The 27558-nt window shown below is 42.3% G+C and overlaps 1 protein-coding gene across 11 annotated transcripts in view; it reads left to right on the top strand.

The window, feature by feature from the left end:
- Window positions 1–27558, top strand: part of BIRC6 (baculoviral IAP repeat containing 6) — a 443632-nt gene that overhangs the window by 156662 nt on the left and 259412 nt on the right. For all 11 annotated transcript variants that reach the window (XM_085888090.1, XM_085888088.1, XM_085888086.1 and 8 more), the window contains 7 exons: window positions 2994–3104; window positions 3613–3716; window positions 6224–6354; window positions 7474–7856; window positions 12339–12557; window positions 20915–21090; window positions 21669–21765. In XM_085888090.1, the coding sequence (XP_085744216.1) occupies window positions 2994–3104; window positions 3613–3716; window positions 6224–6354; window positions 7474–7856; window positions 12339–12557; window positions 20915–21090; window positions 21669–21765 (1221 nt within the window). The remainder of the gene's footprint in view (window positions 1–2993; window positions 3105–3612; window positions 3717–6223; window positions 6355–7473; window positions 7857–12338; window positions 12558–20914; window positions 21091–21668; window positions 21766–27558) is intronic.

The raw sequence follows: 27558 nt of genomic DNA, 5'->3' as shown, positions 1-27558 counted from the left end.
AAGGTCATGTGCCTTTTGCAAAGCATTTTGCAGACTACAACTTGAGTTGGAAGCATTTGATGTTGTCTCTCGTCTATTTATCTCTCTCTTTGTAGCACTCTCTCACTCTCGCTCTCACTCTCGCCTCTCATATGACTTTTCCTTTTCCATGTGACCTTTAATTGGGATCAAATGTAACAGTGGGTTGACATCATACGTAGGTGGAGGGATATCCATCAACGCATTCATCTTGAATTCTATTTTGTTGTTCATTTATTCTACATACATACAGATATACATACATACATACATACATACATACATACATACATACATACATACATGGTCTAGGCTCATGGAAGAGCTAGCACACAACAGACCAGGACAAAACATCACAAAGGGAACAGCAGGAGAAAGGGGAAGTGCCAATAGCAGGGTAGAGGGAGAAGGTAGATGGAGATTGACAAACAAGGGATGTAGGTAACAGCTTTTTGAAGGGGACAACGCAAGGAATGGACAAGATGGATACATGAACAAAATTTTGGGAGGGATGGGGGTGGTTTAACGGATATAGAAAATATCATGGTTTTGGATGGGGAATGACTTGAGATGGTGGTGAACAGATATCTTGAAGAATGGGAGAGAAGTGACCAGGTGGGGGGGGGGTGTCTGAGAGGGGGTGCCCCCCCCTCCCATGGTATGGACATTTTGTAATTTCTACCTTAAATTTGTACATGCTAAGACACACTTTTACAAAGCCAAATAATCATGTTTTCCTGTTTAATTTAAGTTGTTTATTGAGAGGTAACTTGTGAATATGATTTGGACTTTACATTGTCTAACATATGCTTTGATGAGTAAACGGTAAGCTCAAATTTAAAGATAAACTTTGTATTGGAGAATAGGGCATGGCCAAGTCAGACTTTAGGTATATCTACTGCAATTACCTCATGTCACTTGGATGCTTGGTCCCGAGCACGAAGAGTTTGGTAGGTCACTGTCTTCGCCTTGGCCAACAGCTTCTGTATGTGCATGTACTGTGCACGCGACTCGTGAATATGGCTAACACAGCACAGACATGGTTCTCATTGGTACAATGTTTTGCTCTGAGTTGCATCATGTCAGTCAACCAAAGAGAAACATCCTACGTTTCGCTCGTCAATAATGCTTGTAAATGGGATGGCATTTGTCATTTGCTGCCACTTACTTTAAATAGCAGCCGTCGCCAATCAAATGCAATGAGATTACGAATATGATTTTTCTCGCAACATCTAGGGAAACCACCCGAAGGTCGATAGAAACGTTGTCACAACGTGAAAATCTATCAAAAACTATGATGAGACGTTATTTTGTGAAAACGGTATTTCTCGTTATTATTGGGCAATAAAATCGGTAGGCTGTGTGCACAGAAAGCGGTAGACTACTGCCAAAAGCCATAGAGTTGGCAACTATATGGTCGTGTACATAAATAAATATGTATTTCAATGTGGTACGTCGTTGGAAGTGGAGATGGTTATGTATATTTAAATAAATAATGATTTTCAAAAACATATATACAATCCTGTATGTTGGCTAATATTTTCTCCTATAAAATATTATTAAATAATTCCCAAACTTCCAAATTGGCTCCGATCCCAAAATTATTTTACTTGCCTCTTGCCCCCAGTTATTATTGCATACATGTGCTGAAATATGAAAGAAATTGGTCGTCATTTTAGAGTCGAGGTTCTGGACAGATGGACGGTCAGCACCCAAGATACTAGTCCCCAGCCAGGCTGACCACCTGGTAGGGGGCTAATTACAAGGAAATTATCAGACAAAGGACGATGTATGTATGTAGGATTTGAACCTGGTTTGCCGACGTCATGAGACAGGTGGTTCAAATGCAAATGCTAAACCAGCTAATCGATAGGGTAAGAATACCTATCGTAAATATCATTGTACTTGCAAGAGCAGGAATACTTATGAGAATGTTTTTTTTCCTCCCTTCCTTGCTTCCTCCCTTTCCCATTGCGAAGGGCTGTGCCAATTTTTACCTAAATTTGTGAATTTTTTTTTGGACATTTTGAGATGGAGAATAAACAGATACAAGGTGGGTTAGAGAAATGGGAGATTAAAAAAAAAAAATTCACTAATTAAATAGACATTTCGTATTTTCCAAATTATAAATATGCCATCTTCAAGTCCATAGCATATGCCATTCATTTCTTGAAGATCACATCCTCGAGGTGACCTCCGTCTCTGCACAGGCATTCCTTTTGTTTTCCATGCATGTTTCCCATGATGCGGCGCAGCACCTCCAAAAAAAAATTCCGGAAATATTTCGATCGTATGATGTGGACAAGAGGATGGAGGGTGTCGTAATAAGGTGACATGTAGTTTTCCCATTATACCGGTACCCAGAAATCGTTTTTTTTTAATCTCCCGTTTTTCTGCCCCACCCTGTAGATCAGGCGTCGGAAACCTAAACCAGGCCGCGGGCCACATGGGAGGAGCTCGCGAGCCACATTTGGCCCGCGGGCCGCAGGTTGCCGACCTCGGCTGTAGATGGACAAACAAAAGAAGTGGAAAATCTCGGCGCATTATGAAAGTGAAATAACCAGTTTTGAATCTGAGTCCCCAACCCCCCCCCCACACCCCCAACCCCTCCTCCTTCTCTTGGCCTACAACTCTGGAATGGCTAATGCAGTACTGATAAAAAAATTTTTTTTTAGGTTATCCCCTTCCAGTATGGCATTTAATTAGGTTTATTGTAAATTGAAGGAATGTTGACAAATGAAGGTCTGAGAGTTTTGTAATTAGTGTTGCATTTTTCTCTCTATTTTTATACACATGTAGGGGCTTTTACTTGAATCACAATTTAAGTTTCATTTGACATATCAATTAAACCAGAACATACATTTTAAACCTGCGCCCTCTTCCTTCAGGTCGACTGCTTTGCCATGTTTAAAATTGTTTAACTTCTTATGGTGGAGTGGTTGTTCCCTTCCCCTCCTTTTGTTGCAATGTGTCAGGATCTATTTCATCATTGCTTGCCACCTTGGCATGGCAACCCAACACCAGCTTGGTGACCTGGTGCCTGGCACTACAGAGTCTGGCTCTCATGACCAATTTACCACCATCTGGTGAGAGACCTATGTTCCTTCTTGCATTTGCACCGTTTGTCATTCATGAAGGCACCTCAATATTATTGCTTTTGAACTTTGAACCTGGTATATGATTTGATCAAATTAGACGATAATGAAGATAAACAGTCCGTGAATAACTTTGGCTCACCACCACCGTACCGCACCGCTCGTCAATCGTCACATATTTATCGTCATCGTTAACCATTTATTGTTGCTCGAATGGAACGACCTGAGGAAGATTTATCGGGTTGGCAAGGAAAAATAGTCATCAAGTGGTGATTTAAAGTTCTTATCACTGCATCATTTTCTTGTTTTCAGGTACATTATTCTTCTGTGCTCAATTTGCCGACATTTTGTTTTTCAAATTTCTCCTTCATTTCTTGCATTGTGATTTACTTCACACATTAAACTATGATTCCACCCGTGTGCACTGTCACGATATTCGTGACGTTTTTCAGACTTCCGTTAATCGGAATCCTTTGATTGCATTCACTCAATATGGCAGGTTCAGAAAGCATCGCCCAGGACATGGTGTCTGATACAAACCTGGTGGCCGCTTTGCAGCGTTTTCTTTCTGGCAGGAGTGTTCACACTACCAGCAGCTGTCAGGTATTTCATCACCATCACCATCGCTACCACTACCACCAGGTTGCACTCTCGCGAATGTCCAGCATAATTTACTCCCACGATAGCTTCATAATTATTATTATGACTTTTTTTTTTTCAATGATGCCCACACTTTTTGAAAAAAAAAAAACGGGAAGATACTGAAATCGGGTCTGTCTGTCTGTCTGTCTGTCACACTATCTCCTCCTAAACAGTTGGGCAGAAATTCACCAAACTTAGTTATGATCACCACATGGCATGAAGGTGCAAGAGCAGTGCCATTTTGATCCTGCCCCCCAGGGCAGGGTCAAACGATCAAATACCAAAAAAAATGCAATTACTGGCACATATTAATACATTTTTAATGCCTCCGCTGACTAAAGCATGAGTCACATTTGCTCTACGGCGAGGATACAGCGGCCGTACCCCCCCTCCCCTGAATTGACAGAAACGTGCGGCGGCCGCAGAGTTTCTGAGGTGGCCTCAGGGTGGTCCTACGCCGCATGGCTATCTTTTACAGGCTGTAGGGGTCTCCGTGGAATTAAAGCGTCGAGTTATAACTTTTTTCATTTCTCGGTTGGCCGTAGCAATTCGACAAGCCGGAGCCATGACGTAGATGTGTTCCACGTCGACCGTACGTAGGGCGTACGGTGGGCTTGCGTTATTCGTGCGTTTTCCGAAGGCTCTTATCAATGAAAAATGAATTTTTCCAACCCCCCAAAAATTACGGCGGCCGCACTATTTCCACGTTCGCCTTAGGACTCCCCTGCGGTTGCCTTGAGGGCACCTTGAGGCTACCTTGCGTCTGCCTTGAAAATTATATGGCCGCCGCAGGGACGCCCTAAGGTCACCGTGCAACATCAAATCAAAGACCGTATGGCACCCCCACGTTTTCGGTCTCCACAATTTCTAAATACCCCTTGCGGCTACCCGAAAAATAAAAACAGATGTGACTGCTACATTGTGTGACCGTGGAAATACTGCGACCGCCCTATAATTGCTAGTGGCTGTAGATTTTTTTAGACCCCACGGCCGCCAAGCCAAATGTGACTGAAGCATATAATAAGTCATCAGAGGCATAATGCTTTCGGGTTGCCCGTCTGTCGTGCTAATTTTCTGTTTTCTCTGCAACCGCTTATCTGATTGACATGAAATTTTCACCATAGGTGTGACTCGTCATTAAGAATGTTTTAATGATAATTATAATGTCATAGGTCATGTGGTGTGGCAGCAATGTTGGAAAAAAGAAAAAACTTTGGAGCTCTCTATCTCTGAAACCGCTCTATGGAAAAAAATATTAAACTTGGCACATGTGAAGTCCTCCCTATGGGAAACGAGTGATTTGTTTTTTTTGATGCTGTCATCGGTGGCCTCATTATGACGTCATAATTGCGTACGCCGAATGCTTTATCCGATCAGTATGAAAATGTTTGAGGGTCATCTCAGGCTAAATAGTATGGGGGTTGTGGGGGGGGGGGGGAATTGATGACATCATCTGTCAAGTGGTTTGGCGACCATATTGTTTTTAACATAAAAACCTTCAAAAATCTTATTTTCTGAAATGGTTGAACAGATCAAGGTGAAACTTTACAAGTATGATCACCTATCCATGAGGAACAAAAAGTTCTCCACCTATGACATCATCGGTTACATGATTTTTGTTGAAGAATAAACCTTTAAATATGTTCTTCTCCAGAACGGCTTGAGTGATCGAGGGGAAAGTTCACCGACATGCTCCCCCCAAGCCTTGGGGATACCAGCATGTTCACGAATAATTAATAGATCACATGGTCTGGCAGCCATATTGGATTGAACAAAAGTCCTTAAAAAATTCTTTCTCTCGAACCGCTTCATCAATCAATGTGAGGCGTCACAGTTATGATCTAGTGGTCATGGGGGATATATGTTTTAAATTCTAACTTGGTCGGACGCTTTGTCTGGCGGCAAAAATTATTTTATATCTTAAATCTGGGTTCAGGGATTGAAATCGCACTTGGTACAAGTATGTATGATGATGTAACAATGTTGGCGGAGGCATATCTGGTGACGTCTCAACGTCGAAGAGTGCCCCTCTTGGTTAAACTTTGGATATGCAATTAGCATTGGGGAATGCATGAAATTTGTAACTATTATTTGGGATTTGACCTTTGGTTCATGCCCCGGGGGTGGTGACTTTTGGGTCACGGGTCAAAATGGGAAAAAAAAATTTAACTCAAAATTTGATATTGGGTCATTCCTGGTGGAACTTTTTGCCATCTTCCAACTTTGCTTTAGGTGGGAAAGTGTGGGGATTTGCAATGGAACACCATTGACTTTGCTCTACTTTGCGTAGCATTGTTAAAACTAACCTCTGGGGAGTATTTTCACGTATAATTGCAAACAAATGCATCACATAACAATTATTGGCTTTTGTAATTTACAATCGCATTTTGGACTATTTCAACGCTTACTCTCCACCAGCACCTTTCCTGTTTCCTTGATGTTTGTTTGCTTCTTGTGTTCGGTTGTAGGAGGTTGGCCCAACCGTCCTGCACGCCTTGCAGGGCTTGCTGTCAAGGCTTCAGATACATTTGTCCTCGTCTCATCCAGGTCTTTTCAATGAGTTTCTCCTACGCTTGGTGCACATGTTGTCTTCAGACAGGTTCGTGAAAACCTCGCTTGATGTCAAAGCACAATGTGTTGGTATCTGTCCAAACTCGCTTGAGCTACGTCAAATCTCTTTGTGTCATAAATACAAGCTTGCTTTACGTTTCTACACTGTATTTTATAGTTTGATTAATGGAGTGGTAGATCGGCACAAATCAGTGTAAATCTTGCTCCATAAAAAGTTTTTAATTTGCTCATAATTTTTAGCTTATCTGGAAGTCGAATTCCAGAAAAGGTATTGTTATCATGCACCGTCTGTCCGTCCGTCTCCTATTTTCACTTCTCCGGCCAAATCGCTGGGCCAATCCGACTGAAATTTGACAGTAACGTTCCACTCCTGACTGGTAAAGGGGATTGCAAAGCTCGTTCCGGTCACGTCGTGACTTTAAGTCGGCCAAAATGGCAACTTGGTAAATTCCTTCAAAAATCTTCTTCTCCAGACCCACCCGTCAGAATGCTACCAAATTTTGGTTCATCATTAGGACGGGATCCTGATGTTAAATTGTGGACGCCATGTCGATCACGTGACCGTCAGTTTGTCAAAATGGCAGTCACGTAAATTCCTTCAATAATCCTCTTCTCCAGACCCACCAGTCAGAATGGTACCGAATTTGAGTTACGACATTAGGCCAGGGTAGGGATGATAAATTTCGGACGTCATGCCGATCACTTGACCGGAAGTGTCAAAATGGTGGACTTCGTAATTTCTTGTGAAAATCGTGTAAATTCCTTCAAAAATCTTCTTCTCCAGACCTACCAGTCAGAATGCTACCAAATTTGGGTTACAAAAGTAGGCCAGGGCCCAGATAAGCTACAGGTCCAGTGGTCCTATTTTTTTTTTATAGATATTACTAATTTGAATATGATTTGTCTAACCCCCACCAATTTTGTTTTTCCTCAGAAACAGGAAAAAAAATAATTGTTTGATTTTATTTATTGGTCCATAACTATTTGTTTGCTTTACTTATTCTCTCTGTCAAATTATATTGTCATTCTTGCTGCTATGGAAGTGTTGTTCTTGTTTTGTCTTTAAATGGAATTATTGGAATAACCACAGCACAAATGAATGACTATTACTAAGATCGATGAAGATGCTCGATGATTTTCGTTACAGTGGTCCTTTTCACATGGGCACTGGCCCCCTTGATGCCCAGCTCAAGCTGTTGGACTTTTCTCTTGAGCAGTCATTCGAGGCTGTCTCTGTGGGTACCATCTTGAGTGTGATCGAGTCTGCGGCAGCACTTGTTCATCCTTACATCGCAAGTGGCGAGCGCCTCACGACGCGTAGTGGTCTTGACGGCTCAGTGGCGTCTCGTTCCTGCTTCAGTGGTCTTTTTGGACACGCTGGCAATATGCGGGCGGCAGACTCTCGTCATCTTGGCGTGAGCAGCGAGGTGACTCGCGACAGTCTTGTGTTTGGCCTTCTACGTCTGGTCAACCTTCTAGCTCCATTGCCTCTGACACCTGATGGGAGGCAGAGCATGAAGCAGCCATCAGGTGCGTTAGGTTTTTGTCACTCATATGATGCCATCTTGCTTCCAAAGCTTGTCTTATGGTTTCCTTCAGTTTGGCCATCATTTGTTGAATTGATTTATCAGTTTGACCTTCAAGGATAAGAAAATGATTGCTTTTATGTCATCGGGTGATTGTTTTGGAGTTGTAATTTTTGTGATGTCTTGAGCTTTTTCCTGAAACTTTATTCATGAACATCTGTTGATCTTGATAAAAGACGAAGTCGCTTTCCACTGAAGGCTTTTATGGGTGTCCTCTTGCATTCCACAGTTTTGGAAAATTACATTATTCCTTTGTCATTGACCCTATATCTTTATGTTTTAAATACATATATACATTTATTTGTTACTTTGCACCAATTTATTTTATTGTTTTTACTATTTTATCAATAAAGCTTAAGGCTCTTGCAAAATTTGGGACAGGGGGTCCCACTATAAGTCATCCCACTATTCATCGTTTCACATATCCATTGTAAATTTATTGGGGAAACGAAATCACCATCCGTCGAATAGTTTTTGTGTTTATGTCGTTTTCCAAAGAGTGAGAACCTCCAGGCAGAGTGAGAACGGTCTTTAGCGGGTGGCATGACATCATGCCACTTCACTACCCACAATGCTCCCTCCCAGTCTGTGTATACAACGTTGTGGACGCACATCGCGAGAGCTTAGGATTTACCGTGTTGTATCCCTGTAATCTTGTAACTATGAGCAGAAAGTGTTGTGCCAGTGGAAAGTCGAACAGTTTGGGTATCGCAGCCCGTGCTGCAGGCATGGCCAAAGCGGGCGTGATGGCCGAAGTGGGTGTCGAGACCGCGGGAGCTCTTCGTGAGGGTGAGATCCCGTCTGGACACAGCAGTGGGTCGCCGCATGTGTGTCAGGTTTCGTGGCAGGAGTGCTTGTGCTGGCACAAAGGCTGGAGCATGGGTCCATGGTTGAAATCACGTGGCCCAGTGGGTGGGATATTTTAGAGGGCGAAGGACTGATGCAGACAGCCTGACAGAGGATTAGAGATTTTCAAGGTGTAAGACTGCTAAATTATCATTATAAAATTGTGAAAAGTTTTGGTAATTAAGAAAAACAAAAGTGTTTGAGTTTTTTTATTCGTTTAATATATTGTATTTTTGTGTGTTTCAGACGTATTTTTTTGATCGCTTAGGCATGTTGAGTGGTGTTGTATCGGACGTAAATTAATTGAGTGTTGGAACGCATCCCCCAGATTACATTAATTATTATGGGGAAAAATACGCCACTATCTGTCATTTCGTTATATGTTCAACTTTTCTGGAACGTATCTTAGACGTACAGTGTAAGTTCGTGCCACAGCGAGGACCCTCTGTACATAAATCGGGACATGATGAGTCATCAGCATACTTTCCATGCATTACAACAACAGCAGTAGACAATGGACAAATTTTCATCGTAGACGTTGGACTCTTGCCTATTTTGAATACCTGCTGATTGAAAATTGGTTATTGGAGTACAGTCCCATGTGGACAATTGTTAACAATTATAATATGCCAATTTGCATCAGTCTGGATTTTTAAGTTTGAGCATTTGCTTCCATGGTTTAGCATATAATTAATCATAAACCCATTGCTAATTCTACGTTACTGTCCAGGCATTGTGGGTATCGTTGATTTAGAACTCCAATAGCTCGTATTGATGATGAATGTTACGTTATGGAACCGGTGTTTGGGGTTCACCACGAGAGGGACTTCTCAGACTCTTCCCGACCACCGGCCCTACAGGCCGATGTGCTACGGATAAGTCTGCCGCCAATCGGGTTGTCAAGCAACTACGGACGCCGATTTATAATGCCAAACCTGGTAGGATCCTCACTCTAAAACGTGTTACCTTTTCCAGTAGTTTGGCAATGTCAATTGAGGTACGTACCCTCAGTGTGCACCCGTATATTTATAACATACGGCCGAGCGGAACCGTGAGGACACACACTGGCTAATTGTGGAGCCAATCAATGGGGCAGAACTTCCCATCTATCCAGTCTTTACATGCTAAATCGAGCCACTGTAGGAAAGGACCAAGAAAGCAGGTTAGAAGGTTAACAGTTCAACAAGCACATTTATTTATAAACATAACCAAGCAATCAATGTGATCAGTGGCATGTATTTACAAGCACATAAAAGTCAAGCAAAGGCACAAAAGGACAGATTATAACCCGTATCAATTATTCCCCTCTGCAATCTTATCTTACCCGGTTATACACACAATATGGTGAAAGCAGGATTATTCCGTGGAAGTGTAGAGAGGAAAAACAGAAGATAGAGGAAGAGCAAGGTGTAGGTTCAGCCTTGGACTTACCGTGGCACATGTCGACGGATGTGTGCCGATCCCAAAATGAGGAAAAGCAGAAAGATGTAAATGCAATGTGGGCGATGTATGCTTAAGGAGGAAAATGTGAGGTGCGCATGTAAAGCCACACCCGGAAGGGTCAAGAGGCAGGTCACCGATCGCTCTTTTAGAATTGTGATTCTCTTTGTGAGTCTAGGTTGATGAATAGGGGTTCGTTGGAGGACAGAAATAGACAGATAGTGTATGTCAGTATGGAACTATCCTCCCACGCGAGTAACTTCCCAGCTCGTCCGCTCTCGCGCCTCTGTCCCGTGCACACCGGGTCACAGCGCCTACCCAACTCGACTTGGCGCAGCTTTTCCCAACTCCAGTGCGATTGGTTATGGCAGCCGACTTCTCACCACAAACAAGCAGGCAGCTTCTTACTCGGGTCCACAGCGCAATCCAACAGCTGAACGACCTGGCGTTCTGCCTTTTAAGCAGCCTGAACGGGGCGGAGACTTGGGGGGGGGGATGGGGGGGGTGTCAGAGTTCATGAGAGGTGGAGTTCTCGTGAGCAAAGGTCGTGGCTTGCCTTTTAACCTGTGACAGTGTGTCGGCTGTCAATCATCCTCAAGTTGAGGTCCATTTTTTCCCCTAAGCTGACGCAACCACATTTTTAATGGGTTTTCCCGTCCAACGATCTTTCACGCCCAAATGTTTTGAAAGTAGGAATGTTGTTCTCCCCTTTGTAGTCTCAATTTGTGGTTGTCCATGGTGGTTTATCAGAATGTGTGTGTGTGTGTGTGTGTGTGTGTGTGTGTGTGTGTGTGTGTGTGTGTGTGTGTGTGTGTGTGTGTGTGTGTGTGTGTGTGTGTGTGTGTGTGTGTGTGTGTGTGTGTGTGTGTGTGTGTGTGTGTGTTGCTGCATGAGAGGGCTAATAAAAGAAAGAAAGGAAATTTACGAAGAGCGGGTTGCACCCGATGTACATGTGAAGACTGTTAAATGATCATTTGGGAAAGAGAGAAAGCCAAATTGTACGGTATGGTGCAGGAGATAGCAACCACCGTATACGAGACATTAATAAAAGAGGATTTAAAGCATGAACTAGAAGGGCACTCGGTTGAGCGCATACCTCCACCACGTAATGCCTGATCCACTAGAACTTATCGGGCCCAATACATTTTTGAAATATCATGCTATACAGTCTTGTATCGTTTTTGGGCCTATATCTCTCAATGGTGAAGAATCACTTTGAAAATTAAATTATTGTCGTGTCCAGATCCGGATTTGGATCTTCACCAAAATCAAATCAATTCTTCCTTGTCACACACCCTACATGTCCACCAAGTTTCATCCGAATCCATCGCCAACCTTTTGAGATATCATGCTATATATCGGTTCTACCCGATCTCTCATTGGTGAAGAATCTCTTAAAAAATTATTGTAGTCAGGTTCGAATCTGGATCTTCACCAACATCTAATCAGTTCGTCCTTGTCACACACCAAACCTGTCCACAAAATTTCATCTGGATCTGTCCACAACTTTTTGAGATATCCTAGACACAAACAAACAAACAAACAGACAAACAGACAGAAAGCGTGAAAACATAACCTCCTTCACCTTCGGTGGTGGAGGTAATAAAAGGATGGACAGGAGGGGTATAAAGGAAGAGGAAGAACACCAACTATAGCCCACTCAACACATTTGTCCTGCTCCCCTCCACACAATGGGTGGAGGCTTGTCTGGGCACATATACTGACGATGTAACTGACTCGGGAACTCCAATGTGTCATGGATGTCCGTTCACCCGAGAGCCGGTTTCATAACCAGCACATATCATATGACAAATCATAAGCCCATTGCTTATTCTGCTTTACTGTACATGCAGTTTGGGTAGAGATGACTCAGAACTCCAATAACTCGTATTGATGATGGATGTAAGAACAGATATACTGCAATTGAATTGAGGTAATTAAATATGGAATTTTATCCTTGGATCCCATTGTCATTGGCTACTTGCCAATCAGGAAAATATCATGCTTGGAGGGATTGTGATGTTTTGTTGGAAACCTGAATAGATAGCAGTGATATCTTCTTATAACGGCTAGTTCCTTGACACCAAAATTTTAGGTGATACTGATTGATGTCACCCCTTCTTGCTTCCGTTGTCCCTAGCCTCCGCTGGATCGAACAGTGGCACCATCTTCACTGGTAGTGTCTCTGATGAGGAGAAGGCATCGTGTGGGGGGAGTCGAGAAATGGAGTGCATTGCTGGCAGCAACAATGGCCAGCTGGGCTGCGTAGCAGACCTGGTGCTTGCTAATCAGCAAGTCATGAGCCAGATCCTAGCTGCCCTGAGCCAATGCAACAGCAACACCATGGCAATGATTATTGGTGAGTTATATTGCCGTGTTCTGTTCACTCTGCATTTTTCAATCAACTGCGAGTAATGCAAAGTGGACTTCGTCAAATTGTTTCTGAACGAATGTATTTTAATGCAATCACACATCCTTTGCTCTTCGAGGGTGCATAGCTGTCTTCTCGACTGGAGGAAACATTACTCGAGTGCTGTGCTGCTTACTGCAGAAATAGAAAATGAAGGCTAATCTGGCACATTTATTTTTGCCGCAAAAACTCAGGCTCTCAACCCTCTAGCAAATCATTCCCATTTATGGACCCCTCTTTGATGGAATGTCATTATTCCACCCTGTGTTGCAAAAAGCCATTGAATGGTGAAACGATCCTGTCATTGAATTGTAAACTTTTGTCGCTCTTTCATTTCTTTATATTAAAATAATAATAATAATTAATAACAACAATGAAACTCGAGGCGCTATGCTTTATAACTGCGAGCAGTGATTGCCGGGTACCATCACACCCCACTTTGATACAACCCCGCTGCGAACGGACGCCTGACCCACGCTTTGAAAGGCAGTGGAGATGAAACGATTCAGAATAAGAAGCCTTGAAAGGGAGTGGAGATAAAAGGGATCCCCGCAGACGTCATTCACACGCGGTCTTCCCCGAGCTTCGCCGCACCCACTTTTGCAACATGGGACTTTCCACAACCATCTCCGCACACGTCCCGCGGATTTCACACCACTTACGCACGCGGCCGACGCGGGCTGTCCTGTGTTTTGCACACCACTCATTCACTCGATCCACTCCACAGTTTTCTTTCTCCCTCACTCTCGTACCACACAATTTTCCCACACTCATTCTCACACTTTCCATGCGCACAAGCTATCCCGACGGCGGTCCCACGAGCACCACTCGCATCTCACAGCACGTCGGGCCTTCGTCGTCGGCTTCCGAAGGAAAATTTTATTCATGAAAGAGCATGATTTTGCTTCCTCTGCACGACATGAGAATTCACGTACCTTCATTGGGCGGTGTATGTTAAACTTTCATGACCACGCCGATGTTAATGTTCATTCACTACACATTAAACAAATGTATTACAGTTTGTTTGTCAGTTTGTTTTTTAAGCTTTTAAAAGTCAGGCGAAAACTTGAAGTATTTTTTAATGAAAGCCTATGATTTTCTTTCCTCTATTTATGAATTATATATTTCCTCTCTGTTGATGAAGATATGATTTATTGGGTATGATAAAATAATTATTTCTCTGAAACTGAATAACCTATCAATACTGGACTTTGCAGTTATGATCCACTACACTTGATGTATATATATTTTTTTTAACAACTAGCATGGTGACCTGGTGTTGCCCAGGTTGGGGGGAGGAGGGGGTACTGAGAAGTGGGAGAAGCAGGAGAACTGGCAGGGCTGAGAATGGGGCAGGTGGATTGGGGGCAGGAGAACCTACAGGGTGGGAGTGGGGATGGGGGGGGGGAACTGTGTAGGGGGCAGGAGAGCTTGAACACCAGTGGGTAAAGGGGTCTTAAGGGAACACCAGTGAGTAGAGCGGTCTTCAGGGTCTTCAAGGTCTTCCAGTGTCTTGAGGTCTTAAAGGGTCTTTGGAGTCTTACAGTTCTTAAGGGTCTTCAAAGTCTTAAGGGTTTTTGGAGTCTTAAGGGTCTTCGAGGTCTTCCGGCTCAAAGGTCGGTATCTTCGGGGTTTTCAAAAGACTTCAGGGTGTTAAAGGGTCTTCAGAGTCTTAGGAATCTTTGCGAGTCTTCGGGATCTTAACCGTCTTTGGGGTCCAAAGGGTCTTTGGGGTATTTGGGGTTTTAAAGTGTCTTAATTTTGCTCTGGGAATTCAATGGTCTTAAGGGTCTTATGGGGTCTTAACTCCCAAGCATGTAGAAATTATTCTCTCAAGCATGTAGTCTAATCTATCAAGCATGTTAAAAAAGATCTTATGGTTCTTCAGGTTTTTTAGAGGCTGAGGTTGTGGATGAAAATACATTTAGGACAACCCCCAGGTCAGACTTGGTCTGTGTGCCAAATTTGGTGGTTGTTGGCCCAGCGGTCTTTGCAAAAAACACGAACAAAGACAGACAGACAGACAGACATCCGATGAATCTTATTTATTTGAGTAGAATGCAATGCCATGCATTGTATAGGACATATTAAGCTGCTTTATATACCTTAACATGGCATGTTTTTACAACATGCCATGTTTTACAGAATTCTAACGGATTTTTTTGTAATGTAGTCGAATCTTAAAGGGTCTACAGGATCTACAGAGTCTTAGGGTTTAGGGGTCTTTGGGTCCTTGGGGACTTTTAGGAACTTTTGGGTTCTCGGGGACTTTCGGGTCTTCAGGGGTCTGAAGGGTCTTGAGAGTCTTAAGGGGTCTCAGCAGTCTAAAAGGTAAATTCCAATAGTGTGTAATTAATAGACAAAAGGTATGACACACACACACACACACACACACACACACACACACACACACACACACACACACACACACACACACACACACACACACACACACACACACACACACACACACACACACACACACACACACACACACACACCTCATCCATTTGTAGTACATACATCTTCAGGGGACGGGCATGGTGTGGCAAATGTGAATAGGAACGTACTGTACACCACGTACTGTAGCAGAAAGCTTTGGCTTGCCGCAGCATGAAAACGGTGAACGTATTATTTATTTAGTTAGGTTCCAATTGTGAGTGGAGTCAGGCCAGCTGTGCAGTGAGCCAATGGGTGGAAGACACAGCTTGACAAATTAGGTGTGCTGGCCTTTGGCCATGTTATAGGTCATGTGATATGTTAACCAATGAGATTGCATATGAATGAAAAAGCCAGAAAAGTGATATTTAGAGGCTCAGGTGGTGGATGAAAATACCCTTAAGACAATCCCCGGATCGGACTTGCCCTGTGTGCCAAGTTTGATGGTTGTCAGTCCAGTAGTCCTTGCAAAAAACACGAACAGACAGACAGACATCCGATGAGTGTTATTTATTAGACTAGTACGTGCCCGTAAAAAAAAAAAAAAAAAAAATTCAAACCGCGAGTAACAAACAACAACCACGCAGGTCGTTTCTTCGCTCTCGAGTGCCTGTACGTGCGTGGCCCAGAAGTTCGAATATTATTGGCAGTTACGATTATTCGCAATTTAGTTTTAATACCCAATTATTCAATTAGTGCCAACGTATTTTACCTTTTCGCAATGTCATGGCAAGGAAAAACAAAAATAGAAGAGAAGAGAGAGAGAAAAAATTTACTTCCTGGTTCGGCGCATACCAGCACTGATGTTACCGAAATTTATACACCGGCTAATATGAAAACGATCATAACTTGGGGCATTGTGTTTATCTATAAATGCGCATAAGAAATCGAGAAATTATTAGAATACACGAAGTCATCATTATCCGGAAGTCCGTACGTTGTAACCCGTAATGGCGAACGCGGCTGAGCTTCCCTTTCCCATCAGCCACGCCCACGCAACAATGTGTCTATCATTGGTTTGGTAAATAAATGGCCATAGCTTGGGAAGCACTTGTCCGATTTATATCAAACCTTGAAAAGGCACATCCTCGGGTCCCCAGCAATATACCTGGCAAGTTTCATTTAGATCGGACCAGCGGTTGTCGAGAAACGGCAGTCACACACACACACACACACACACACACACACACACACACACACACACACACACACACACACACACACACACACACACACACACACACACACACACACACACACACACACACACACACACACATTGCTGGAATTATAGATAGATGACATATGCAGTCACGTGGTTTGGCAGCCACATTTGTTTCATGGAAAAATAAATAAAAAAATTACATTTCGGAAACCGTGATAGCGATCAATTCGAAACTTTGCAGTGATGATCCACTACACATGCTTCATGTAATGTGATGTGGTTCACTTTGACGCAGTTTCAGCGAAAATGGTTTTTTTAAGTTTCTGCTTTCAAACAAACATGGCTGCCAAACCAAGTGACCTGTGGCATTGAAAATTTGCACATTGCCCATGATTGGGGAGAGGATCACGTTTGTAAAGTTTTATCTTGATCGGATAAGATTCGTTTTCCTTTCCAATGTGGCTGCCACACCATGTTACCTATGACATCATCATTTTTGCCCTGTATGCAACAATTGCAGTTGATTATATTTGTTAAATTTTGCTTTGATCGGATAAGCGGTTCCAGAGAAAACATTTAATATTTTTCTTCAATCCAATATGGCTGCCAAAACCACGTGACATCAATTATTCTTTATCACCCTAGTATCCCCAAGTCATGCAGAATATGTCTGAAGTTTCCCCTCAACCTGTCCAGTCATTCTGGAGTAGATTTTAGAGGTTTTAGGGTAAATCCAAGATGGCTGCCAGACCATATGACCTATGACATCATAGTTATCAAAGTTTATTCAGCATGGCTAGTCGATCATTTGGGTGCAGTTTCACTTCAATCTCTCAGGTGTTCTGGAGAAAAATGTTTTTTTCCTTTTTTTTTTTTTTTTGAACACTGGCTGCCAAACCACATGACGGATGATGTCACAAGTTTCGTTGTTTTATTTGGTCATAGATTGTGTGTGAAGTTTAAGATTTTTAGGACAAGAGCATCAAGTAAATCATTTTTAGCTGCTCTTCCACTTTACCTATGACGTCATAATCGCAAGGTCCTTATTTCTCATTGGCATATGAATGTAATGTGCTAAGTTGCAAATTTTTCCGACCAGTGGTTTCAGAGATATATTTATTTATTTATTGGGTTTATCCCAACATGGCTGCCATAACCACGTGATCTATGACGTCATAATTGTCATTCAAATATTCTCCATTGGAGGTGTGTGGGGGGGGGGTTACTTCTACCCTCAAAATTTCATGTTAATCGGACAAGCGGTTGCTGAGAAAAAATATTTTGAAGAAATAATCGAGCAACAAAAAGTCCAAAATGAGACGAAGAATAACTAACAATAATAAAAACAAGAAACAGAGCAATCAGAGATTGCAAACCCTCACAAGGACTTCTTTTGTGTGGCATTTGTATACTCGTGTTACGTAATTAATAAGACATAATTAGAACTACCACTTTATAACTGCTGGCAGTGATGACTGCCATCATATGACTTGGTGCAGCTTTGTGGGAGCACTTGATGCAGTGGGACCAAGACGTCCCACTTTGATGCAACCCCGCTTTGATCGGACACCTGGCAGGACTTTTTAAAAATTATTATTGTTATTCATTATTCAATTGAATTTAGAATGGGATTAAAATCAATTCAATTCAAATCAAATGGAAGACTAAATAGGTACAGTTCTGCATTGGAGTAATCAGAAGGAACCCAAACAAGCAACACGCAAAGATGAAGTCATCAGGAGGAACTTATATAGGATTTGCATTTCAGCTGCTACTCCTCTACCCTCAAACCCATCCAGGCACAGCCAAGTGAGCCTTATTCCAAAAAAAGAAGAAAAAACCCATATCAAAAAATTAAATAATTCTGGCTGCCAAAGCATGTGTCCAATAAAGTTGAAATTTAAAACATTTATTCCCCAACACTACGAGATCACAATTGTGAAGTTTCACGTTGATTGATAAATCGTTTCCAGAGAAAACATTGTTTAATATTTTTCTTCACTCCAATATGGCTGCCAAACCAAGTGACCTATCAATTACTCCTTAACAAACTTTTACACCGATGGCTTGGGAAACATTTGTGAGAAGTTTCCCCTCGATCTGTCCAGCCATTCTGGAGAAGATTTTAATAGGTTTTAGGGTAAATCCAATATGGCTGCCAAACCAAGTGACCGATGACATCGTATGTGTGAACGTTTTGTTTCTCATGGATAGGTGGTCATGCGTGTAAATTTTCACCTTGATCTGTTCAGCCACTTCAGAGAAGAAGATTTTTGAAGGTTTTTTTGTTTTTTTATAACAACATGGCTGCCGAATCACGTGACTGATTATGTCATCTTTTTTTTTTTCTGTAGACCATTTTATCCCTAGATGAGCCTCAAAATTTTTCATACTGATCAGATGTAACATTCTACATATCATCACCCTCATAACAAAAGTGCCTGTCATTTTTTTCTAGTTTTTGAGATTTTCTGCCTCAATCATCTCTCGCCATGATGTAATCATAATAACGAGTAACAAGATTTGTTTCATTGAGCTTCCATTAACAACTCTGTGCACAAGAAATAGTGAATAAATATTCGTTGATGAAGAATTGCTGCAGTTTTTTTTGTGTTTTTCTCTGAACTGGAAAAAAATGATTCAGGCACTTTTGTTATGAGGGTGATAATATCAATTATGATGTCAGAGCGAAGGCACCTGATGACATTGTCATATGATGACATCATCAAAAAAAATCACACTTATTCCCCATGAGGAGTACTTGCCGTGTGTTAAGTGTAATTCTTTTCCTTGGTGCAGTTTTAGAGATACAGAGGTCCAATTTTTTTTTTCTGTTTTTCCAACATGGCTGCCACACCATGTGACCTACGATCTCCTAATTATAATTGGAACATTCTACATGAGTAGTTGCACCTTTGGTGAAAATTTCGTCTCAATCTGCCAAGCTGTTGCGGAGAAATCACAAAAGTTCTGTGTGGACAAACAAACAAACAAACAAACAAACGGACCCAAAAGCAGTCCCCTCTCCTTTGGCGAGGGTAATAAACAGAGGGAAAACAATAGGGTATCACAGTCTGTAAGGCTAATGATACCCTAATAATACTAGGAGTGAGAATTTCTTCACAATGCATGTTCCCTACCAGTTCAAATGAAGAATAAGAAACCCTGTTACTCTATAATGATGTCCGGTGTTTGGTGTATTTGGCAAAATAAAAGGAAAAGCAATTTTCATTTCCTGATATCTTTTGCAGACTAGAAATCAATAAAGACAACTAGGACAACAAACCGGAGATAAAAATGAGTTTCCTTTAATGCACGCTCGAGCCGATACGTAACCGAAATTAAGAAGAAGAAGAAGAACTTTTCTAACCCACTGTGTTTTGTCTGTGTCGAGGCTTTGCCTATTTCATATTAAAAATAACCTGATGTACATACATGAAGCAAAAACGTGTGTACGGCTTATGTGCACACGTAATAAATACTGTACATCGTGGTTATATACTGAGGATCATTCCAATTGTACTGAGTCATGGACTAAACAGCCAGGCCTAAGGCCCGAGGCCTGCCGATCTGTGCTGCTTCTTGCAATAGCAGCGCATGATTTTATTGGGGTGGAGTCAAGTTATCTGTCCAGCCAATGGGTGTAAAGCAGTGCGGTGGAGTCAGGGCAGCTGAACACCTGACCCATGTATAATATGATTGTGATATTTTCTAAGTCTAAAAAGGGCATAACTGTGAAGAATTGATGAAACGCCCTGAAACTCAAACTTGTTCTGTATCTTATCATAATAAAGCCATGCACCAAGTTTCAGTTGAATATGGGGAATAAAGGGTGTGTGGAAAAAGGTATGGGGAAAAATTCTGAAAAACCACAGGTCGGAAGGATGGATGGGCGGACGGAGAGCCCAGTATCATCCATTCCGGGGAAAACGGTATGGGACTAATGATACTATGACAACTACTACTACGACTACTACTGCTACTTAATAAGCTACCTTGTGGTGGTGAGGCTGATGACCAGCTTTTGGTTGTGAGGTAGATTGGCTACATTAAGATTAGCTACTCTTTGGTTGTGAGCTATGTTAAATCTCTTCTTTGATTGGCAGGCCATGTCACGCTTTTTCACTTTAATCTATTCAAGGTGTAGAATTAATTTATTGCCCTATTCTAATTCCATTTGATTGGGGCTCAGTATAACCAGTTTCTGTGACTCCGACTTTCACTTGATGATGCTATTCTCGTTTGGTTATGGTGGTGACATTCACTCAACAGCGACGTTGATCACAAAAATGGAAAGGAATGCATAGATGGTGCACCGCTGTTTTGTTAGACATTTGAACAACAAAATTAATGCACAAAGTTCCCTCTTTGTTAAATCTTTGTCACAAACCCTGTTTTGGAGGCATTTTACTCTTTCATGCAATGCTTTGATTTATTCCATGATTTAATGATGACATCATATTACCTCCAAAGAGAAATTATTTACCGGTACAGTACTTCTGTCTGAGCACGTTTTGCACAGTTCTTGGTGTACTCATACTTATTGCATGAAGTACAGTATTTTTAAAAGTGTTTTTGGACTCGTATAATCTAATGACCCGAGACAAGGCGAGCTTTACAAGTAATTATCAACAATGATCTGCAAGCAGTCCTGTGCTTGGTTAAATGAGGCAGATCATCGGACACACGGTCATGTATACAGGAGCCAGCGGCCTCCACCTGGGCAAGCAGGAGAGCCTGCAGGGAGGGCTCGAGGCTGTGTCCGTTGGAGATGGGCTTTTTTGCATCCTGAGCACCCTGGGCCAGCGTGCATCTTCTCCACAGCTCTTGCTGCAACCGATCCTCACGTACATGGCCTGTGGGTATATGGGCCGACAGGTGAGCATTTTCTGCAGCTCTGAATGGCACACTCCCAGTTGTAGAGAACTGTGGTGAAAAATGGTTCTGTGCTTCATGGATTTTGAACGCAAAACCTGATTGGCCCAGTTTTTTTTTGTTTTGTTTTTTTTTTTGCCTGATTTTGACTCACTTTAGTGGGATTGATGGCTACATGATTTAGTTTGATTGTTTTTATATTATATATGATGCAGACATTAACATGCAAATCCAAGATTAAAATGTGGAGTGTCGAGATACTTGAAGCAAAATGTGCAGTTCCACCTGATGTCACAGCTGTGATCCTATTTTCGGTCAACTATGATATAATGCATCATGGGTAATGGGTATTAATAGTTTTATGAATAAAGTATTATTTTTATTTTGACATTTGCATTGGGTAATTAATTGATGGTAGACTCCTTTTCAATTTCCATTTAGAATATCATTTAATGAATGCTTTAATTTGAACAATGTTCTGATGTGCAAACAAACCCAGGCAATTAAATACCTCTTGTTTGTTACAGTTTGTCTTGGTTGAACAGTGAAAAATCATGACTCATGCCTGTGTGTCATTTCAGGGCTCCCTTGCGACATGTCAAATGTCTGAGCCATTACTCTGGTATATCCTGCGGGTTTTGGATTCGACCGAATCATTGAAGACATTCCTTGATATGGGTGAGTAGAGACGACTCACAAATAGTGGTCGGTTTGTTGATTCCACCGTGTGGTTTACATTTGTTGACATCCGTCATTATATATTTGGATAAATATCAAATATGGGAAAGCTCCTTTTTTATTTATCATCAGCAACAACTCATTTGATGCAAACCATCATCATAGGTTTCTGGAAAGGAAGAAGTCGTAATAATAGGACTAGAATACTCCAAGCATTGAGAGCTATTACGATACAATGGCCATTTGGGAATCAAATAGCAAACAACTGCTGTACCCAAACTGAGTTCCCGAACACGAACTTGGTGAGTTGCCCCTCCGAGCCGAGTCCGAGTCAACCCGGGTTTGGCTGTCAACTCGGAAACAAACTTGGGTATATTCTTGTGGCATTAAATTAAGTAATTGTATTTTGCAAGTGTGCTTGTGTGGTAGAAATGTTCGTTGGTACTCGATATGAGTTACAAAGCTATTCAAAGTTGAAAGTTTCAAAGTTTCAAATTCGGGACCCTAGGATCCCAAGCCCACCACCCGAACCATTAAGCCAACGCCAGGCATACGAGTACAGATTATCGGATGAAAGGAATGGAAAGAAACATTGCACAGTCAAGGAACTAATTAACCACTATAATATCCTGCATAGGACATGATTGTAAGAAAATGCGAGCATTGCTGCGGTGAGCTGTACCTGTCAACACAGTTTATGTTGAGGTATTGTGACCCCCATGCTATCAATTTACATATGCTTGATTCAAGCTCTTCTATGTATGTATGTATATATATATATATATATATATATATATATATATATATATATATATATATATATATATGTGTATGTGTATATATTTATATATATACAAGCGATACCCGTGCACATGCACGGGATAGCAGTGCAACATAGCTGGTAGCATACGACAGACCGTACACGGGGAATGACAAAAATACGCATTGTGCAAAATGCAAGTGGTACAATGGAACGCCAAGACTTCCCAAACATTGTCGGCATGTCCGCGAAGTGCCACAGCAATTTCATAGGGATCGTGTGACGGCGAGCCGAGTTTTTTAGTGTGCAAGCTTGGTATTATAATAGAGATGTATATTTATGTGTGTATGTATATATATATATATATATATATATATATATATATATATATATATATATATATATATATATATATATATATAGAGCCTGGTGTTGGCGTAGTGGTTAGGGTAGCGGCTTGGGATCCAAAAGGTCCTGAGTTCAAGCCCCGTTGGCCGCTTGAATTAATACACACCAGGAGGTTGATTCAGCCTGTCATCCTTCCGAGGTCAGCGACGTGAGTACCAGTGTACTGGGCCCGGTGTATGCCCCGGTTAGAATCGGTGTACCATATCCCTGTGTCGTAAGAGGTGACCAGGGTGTGTCAGGAATGGCATCCGGCGTAAAACCTGTGCCAAATCATTATGCGGATCATAACGGATGATCCGCTGTGGCGACCCCTAACGGGAGCAGCCGAAAGAAGAAGATAATGATATATATATATATATATATATATATATATATATATATATATATATATATATATATATATATTTATATATATATATATATATATATATATATATATATATATATATACACATACACACACACACACACACACACACACACACACACACACACACACACACACACACACACACACACACACACACACACACACACACACACACACACACACACACACACACACACACACACACACAGTAAACTAGGCGTAAGTCGGCAGCGTGTAACTCGTCACTTCGCCTAAGTCGGCAGCGTCAAAAAGTCCCGAATTTATCTCATGTTAAATCCCTTTGAATAAAGGGTCATCCCTCTCTAAGTCATCATCTCTAAGTCGTCACTTCGTCTAAGTCGTCAGATGTTGTCCGTTCCCGCGTAATAGAAACTCAAGTAAATTACCACTCCTAACTCGTCACACGGAACTGCTGCTTCGTGAGAAGCCCGATTTCATGGAATCGTGATGCTCGCTCATTGGTTTACACCACCAGTGATAGGCTATTTATAACTGTGTACACACGTTGATCGCACTGCAGGCAGGACAATGGCGACTTAGCGTAAGCTTACAACTAAAACCTATCAAGAAAAATATGACATTATCCAGTTTTGCGAGGCAAACCCACTGATGAAGAAAACAGCCATAGCTGAGAAGTTGGACATCAAACGGCAGACATTGAACGATATCTTGAAGAATAAGGGCAAGATATTTGGACAAGTGGAGAAGATCACGAGGCCGGTGGTAAGTGTGAAACGCGTGAAATGTGTGTCCTTTGAAGATGTCGATGACGCGCTCATCATCTGGTTTCGGCAAATGTCGGCTCAGCCAAATATTCGGTTGGACGGTGAAATGTTGCTGCTGAAGGCACGTAAGTTTGCTGCGGACCTCGGGCATGATGATGCCGAGACCTTGCCGATGCACTGGATAGACAGATTCAAAGTGAGGAGGGGAATTGGCAAGGTCAAGAGGTGCGGCGAATCAGGCAGCGTGGATTCGCCGATACTGTCTGGATGTGATGCGCCGATACTGTCTTTTGGTGGAGGATTGCCAAGACAACATCATGGAATACAATGACCGGTTTGAGTCCTTTCTCATGTATCAGATGCCCAAGAGTTTCAGGCATTCAAACATAACGGATTACTTCGCGAAGGAGTAAAGGATCAATCGAGCTTTGTGTTGAAGTCCGATCATGGTTTTATATTGGCTTGTTTTGTACATTACCGCACTCACTCACACATAGGCATTGAGTGGTAATCATCACCACGATGACTGTGTGTCATGTAATTTGTCACCATACCATCACCGATGGTATATGAGTTGTCTTACAGTTGTTCATTATCTTTACTTTTGATAAACTGATTCATGAATTCCATCTTTGCTTGATCACTTTCCAACTCACCAATGAACCCCCACCTATGCCCCGAGGATTGTGTTTTCATTTTGGTACAAAAGCCGGCTCTCACACATATATGTCCAGGCCACGCGCGACTTCATCCTTCACCCCACAGTCATCATGAATGTTCGCATATGCGTAAGTCGTCACATTTCTAAGTTGTCACTTTTTTCTCGGTCCCGATGATGACGACTTACGCTTAGTCTACTGTATGTATATGTATATATATATATATATATATATATATATATATATATATATATATATATATATATATATATATATATATATATATATATATATATATATATATATATACAGATATACAGCTCTGGAAAAAAATAAGAGACCACTCCAAAAAAAAAAATCAGCATCTCCACATGAATGTAGCCATTCCATTCGATTCCAGTGTCTGTTGAATTCCAACACAGGCACACCTCATTCTACTCAGTGAGGTACTCATTAGGTGATCACCTGAACCGAACCTTATTTAACACGGAAAAGTATAAAAACCACTGCTGTGGTCATCACTATCCTCTTGCAATAGGACCAGCTGGATGGCAAAAACAGTGCTCGTAGTACCTCAAAAGTAATTGGAATCAAAAAAATAACTATTGATCATGCCAAAAGAGTTGAAAAGAAAAGTTTTGAGTGAGGAAAAGAAGGGTTCAATTCTGGCTTTGCTGGCAGAGGGATACAGTGAGCGTCACGTTGCTTCAATCCTTAAAATTTCAAAGATGGCGGTTCATAAGAACAAGGTCAAGCAGCAGACATTGGGAACAACAAAGCTACAGACTGGCAGATGGCGAAAACGACTTTCAACTGACTGGGATGACCGCCAACTCATTCGAATGTCACTCAACAACCGTAGGATGACATCAAGTGACCTACAAAAAGAATGGCAAACGGCAGCTGGGGTGAAGTGCACGGCGGTTCAAAACAGGCTCCTTGGGGCAGGGCTGAAGTCATGCAAAGCTAGAAAAAAGCCCTTCATAAATGAGAAGCAAATAAGAGCCAGGATGAGGTTTGCAAAAGACCATAAGGATTGGACCGTAGAGGACTGGAGTAAGGTCATTTTCTCTGATGCGTCCATTTTTCAGCTTTGCCCAACACCTGGTCGTCTAATGGTTAGATGGAGACCTGGAGAGGCCTACAAGCCACAGTTTCTCGCACCCATTGTGAAATTTGGTGGAGGATCGGTGATGGGTACCGTGTATGGCCCGGTTAGAATAGGTGTACCATATCCCTGTGTTTCGTAAGAGGCGACCAGGGTTGTGTCAGGAAGGGCATCCGGCGTAAAAACCTATGCCAAATCATTATGCGGACCACAAAACGAATTTCCATACCGGATTGGTCGAGGCCCGGGTTACCAACGACCACCACCGGTACCGGTGGTCAGCAGGGTACCAGTGGAAATTGTGCTACTGCTGGGCGAAGGAGGAGAAGGAGACGGGGAAGGCGAGTCCGGAGGCAGTGAGAGAGGGAGAAGGGCAGAAGTGGGGAGGTGAGAGTTGGAACTCTGAATGTTGGGACGATGACTGGCAAAGGGCGAGAGTTGGCTGATATGATGGAGAGAAGAAAGGTGGACATACTGTGTGTACAAGAGACCAAGTGGATGGGGAGTAAGGCAAGGAGCATTGGAGGTGGTTTCAAACTGTTCTACCATGGTGTGGATGGGAGGAGAAATGGTGTCGGGGTAATCCTGAAGGAGGCTTATGTCAACAGGGTATTGGAGGTGAGGAGAGTGTCTGACCGAGTGATGAGTGTGAAGTTGGAAATTGAAGGAGTGATGATAAATGTCATCAGTGCATATGCCCCACATATGGGGTGTGAGATGGAATATAAAGAAGATTTCTGCAGTGAGTTAGATGAAGTGGTGGAGAGTGTATCCAAGGACGAAAGAGTGGTGATTGGAGCAGATTTCAATGGGCATGTTGGGGAAGGGAATAAAGAGGATGAGGAGGTGATGGGTAGGTACGGTCTCAACAAGAGAAATGTGGAAGGGCAAATGGTGGTAGAGTTTGCAAAAAGAATGGAAATGGCAGTGGTAAATATGTATTTCAAGAAGAAGGAGGAACACAGGGTGACGTACAAGAGTGGAGGAAAGTGCACACAGGTGGATTACATCTTAAGCAGGAGATGCAACCTGAAAGAGATTAGGGACTGTAAGGTGGTGGCAGGGGAGTGTGTTGCTCGACAGCATTGATTGGTGGTCTGTAGGATGATTTTGGAGGTGAGGTTGAGGAAGAGAGTGAGGGCTGAACCAAGGACCAGATGGTGGAAGCTGAAGGAGGAAGACTGTTGTGTGGAATTTAGGGAGGAGGCGAGACAGGTGTTGGATGGTGGTAAAGATGGGTGGGATGATTGGGCAACTACAGCAGAAGTGGTGAGGGAGATAGCTCGGAAGGTACTTAGTGTGACATCTGGACAGAGGAAGGAAGATAAGCAGACTTGGTGGTGAAACGAGGAAGTACAGGAAAGTATAAGGAAGAAGGGGTTGGCGAAAAGGAAGTGGGATAGTCAGAGAGATGAAGAAAGTAGGCAGGAGTACAAGGAGTGGCGGCAAAAGGCAAAGAGAGAGGTGGCAAAGGCTAAGAAAAAGGCATATGACGAGTTGTATGAGAAGTTAGATGCAAAAGAAGGGGAAAAGGATTTATACCGATTGGCAAGACAGAGGGACCGAGCTGGGAAGGATGTGCTGCAGGTTAGGGTGATAAAGGACGCAAATGGGAATGTGCTGACGAGCGAGGAGAGTGTGTTGAGAAGGTGGATGGAGTACTTTAAGGAGCTGATGAATGAAGAAAATCAGAGAGAGAGAAGGTTGGAAGAGGTGGAACACACACACACACACACACACAC

The sequence above is a fragment of the Eptatretus burgeri genome, chromosome 7 (assembly GCF_056783735.1).
Source record: "Eptatretus burgeri isolate ZD-2024b chromosome 7, Ebu_testis_v1, whole genome shotgun sequence".
In the NCBI taxonomy this organism is placed as follows: Eukaryota; Metazoa; Chordata; class Myxini; order Myxiniformes; family Myxinidae; genus Eptatretus; species Eptatretus burgeri.
The sequence above is the reverse complement of the archived record's forward strand: the minus strand, read 5'-3'. Positions and strand labels throughout refer to the sequence as shown.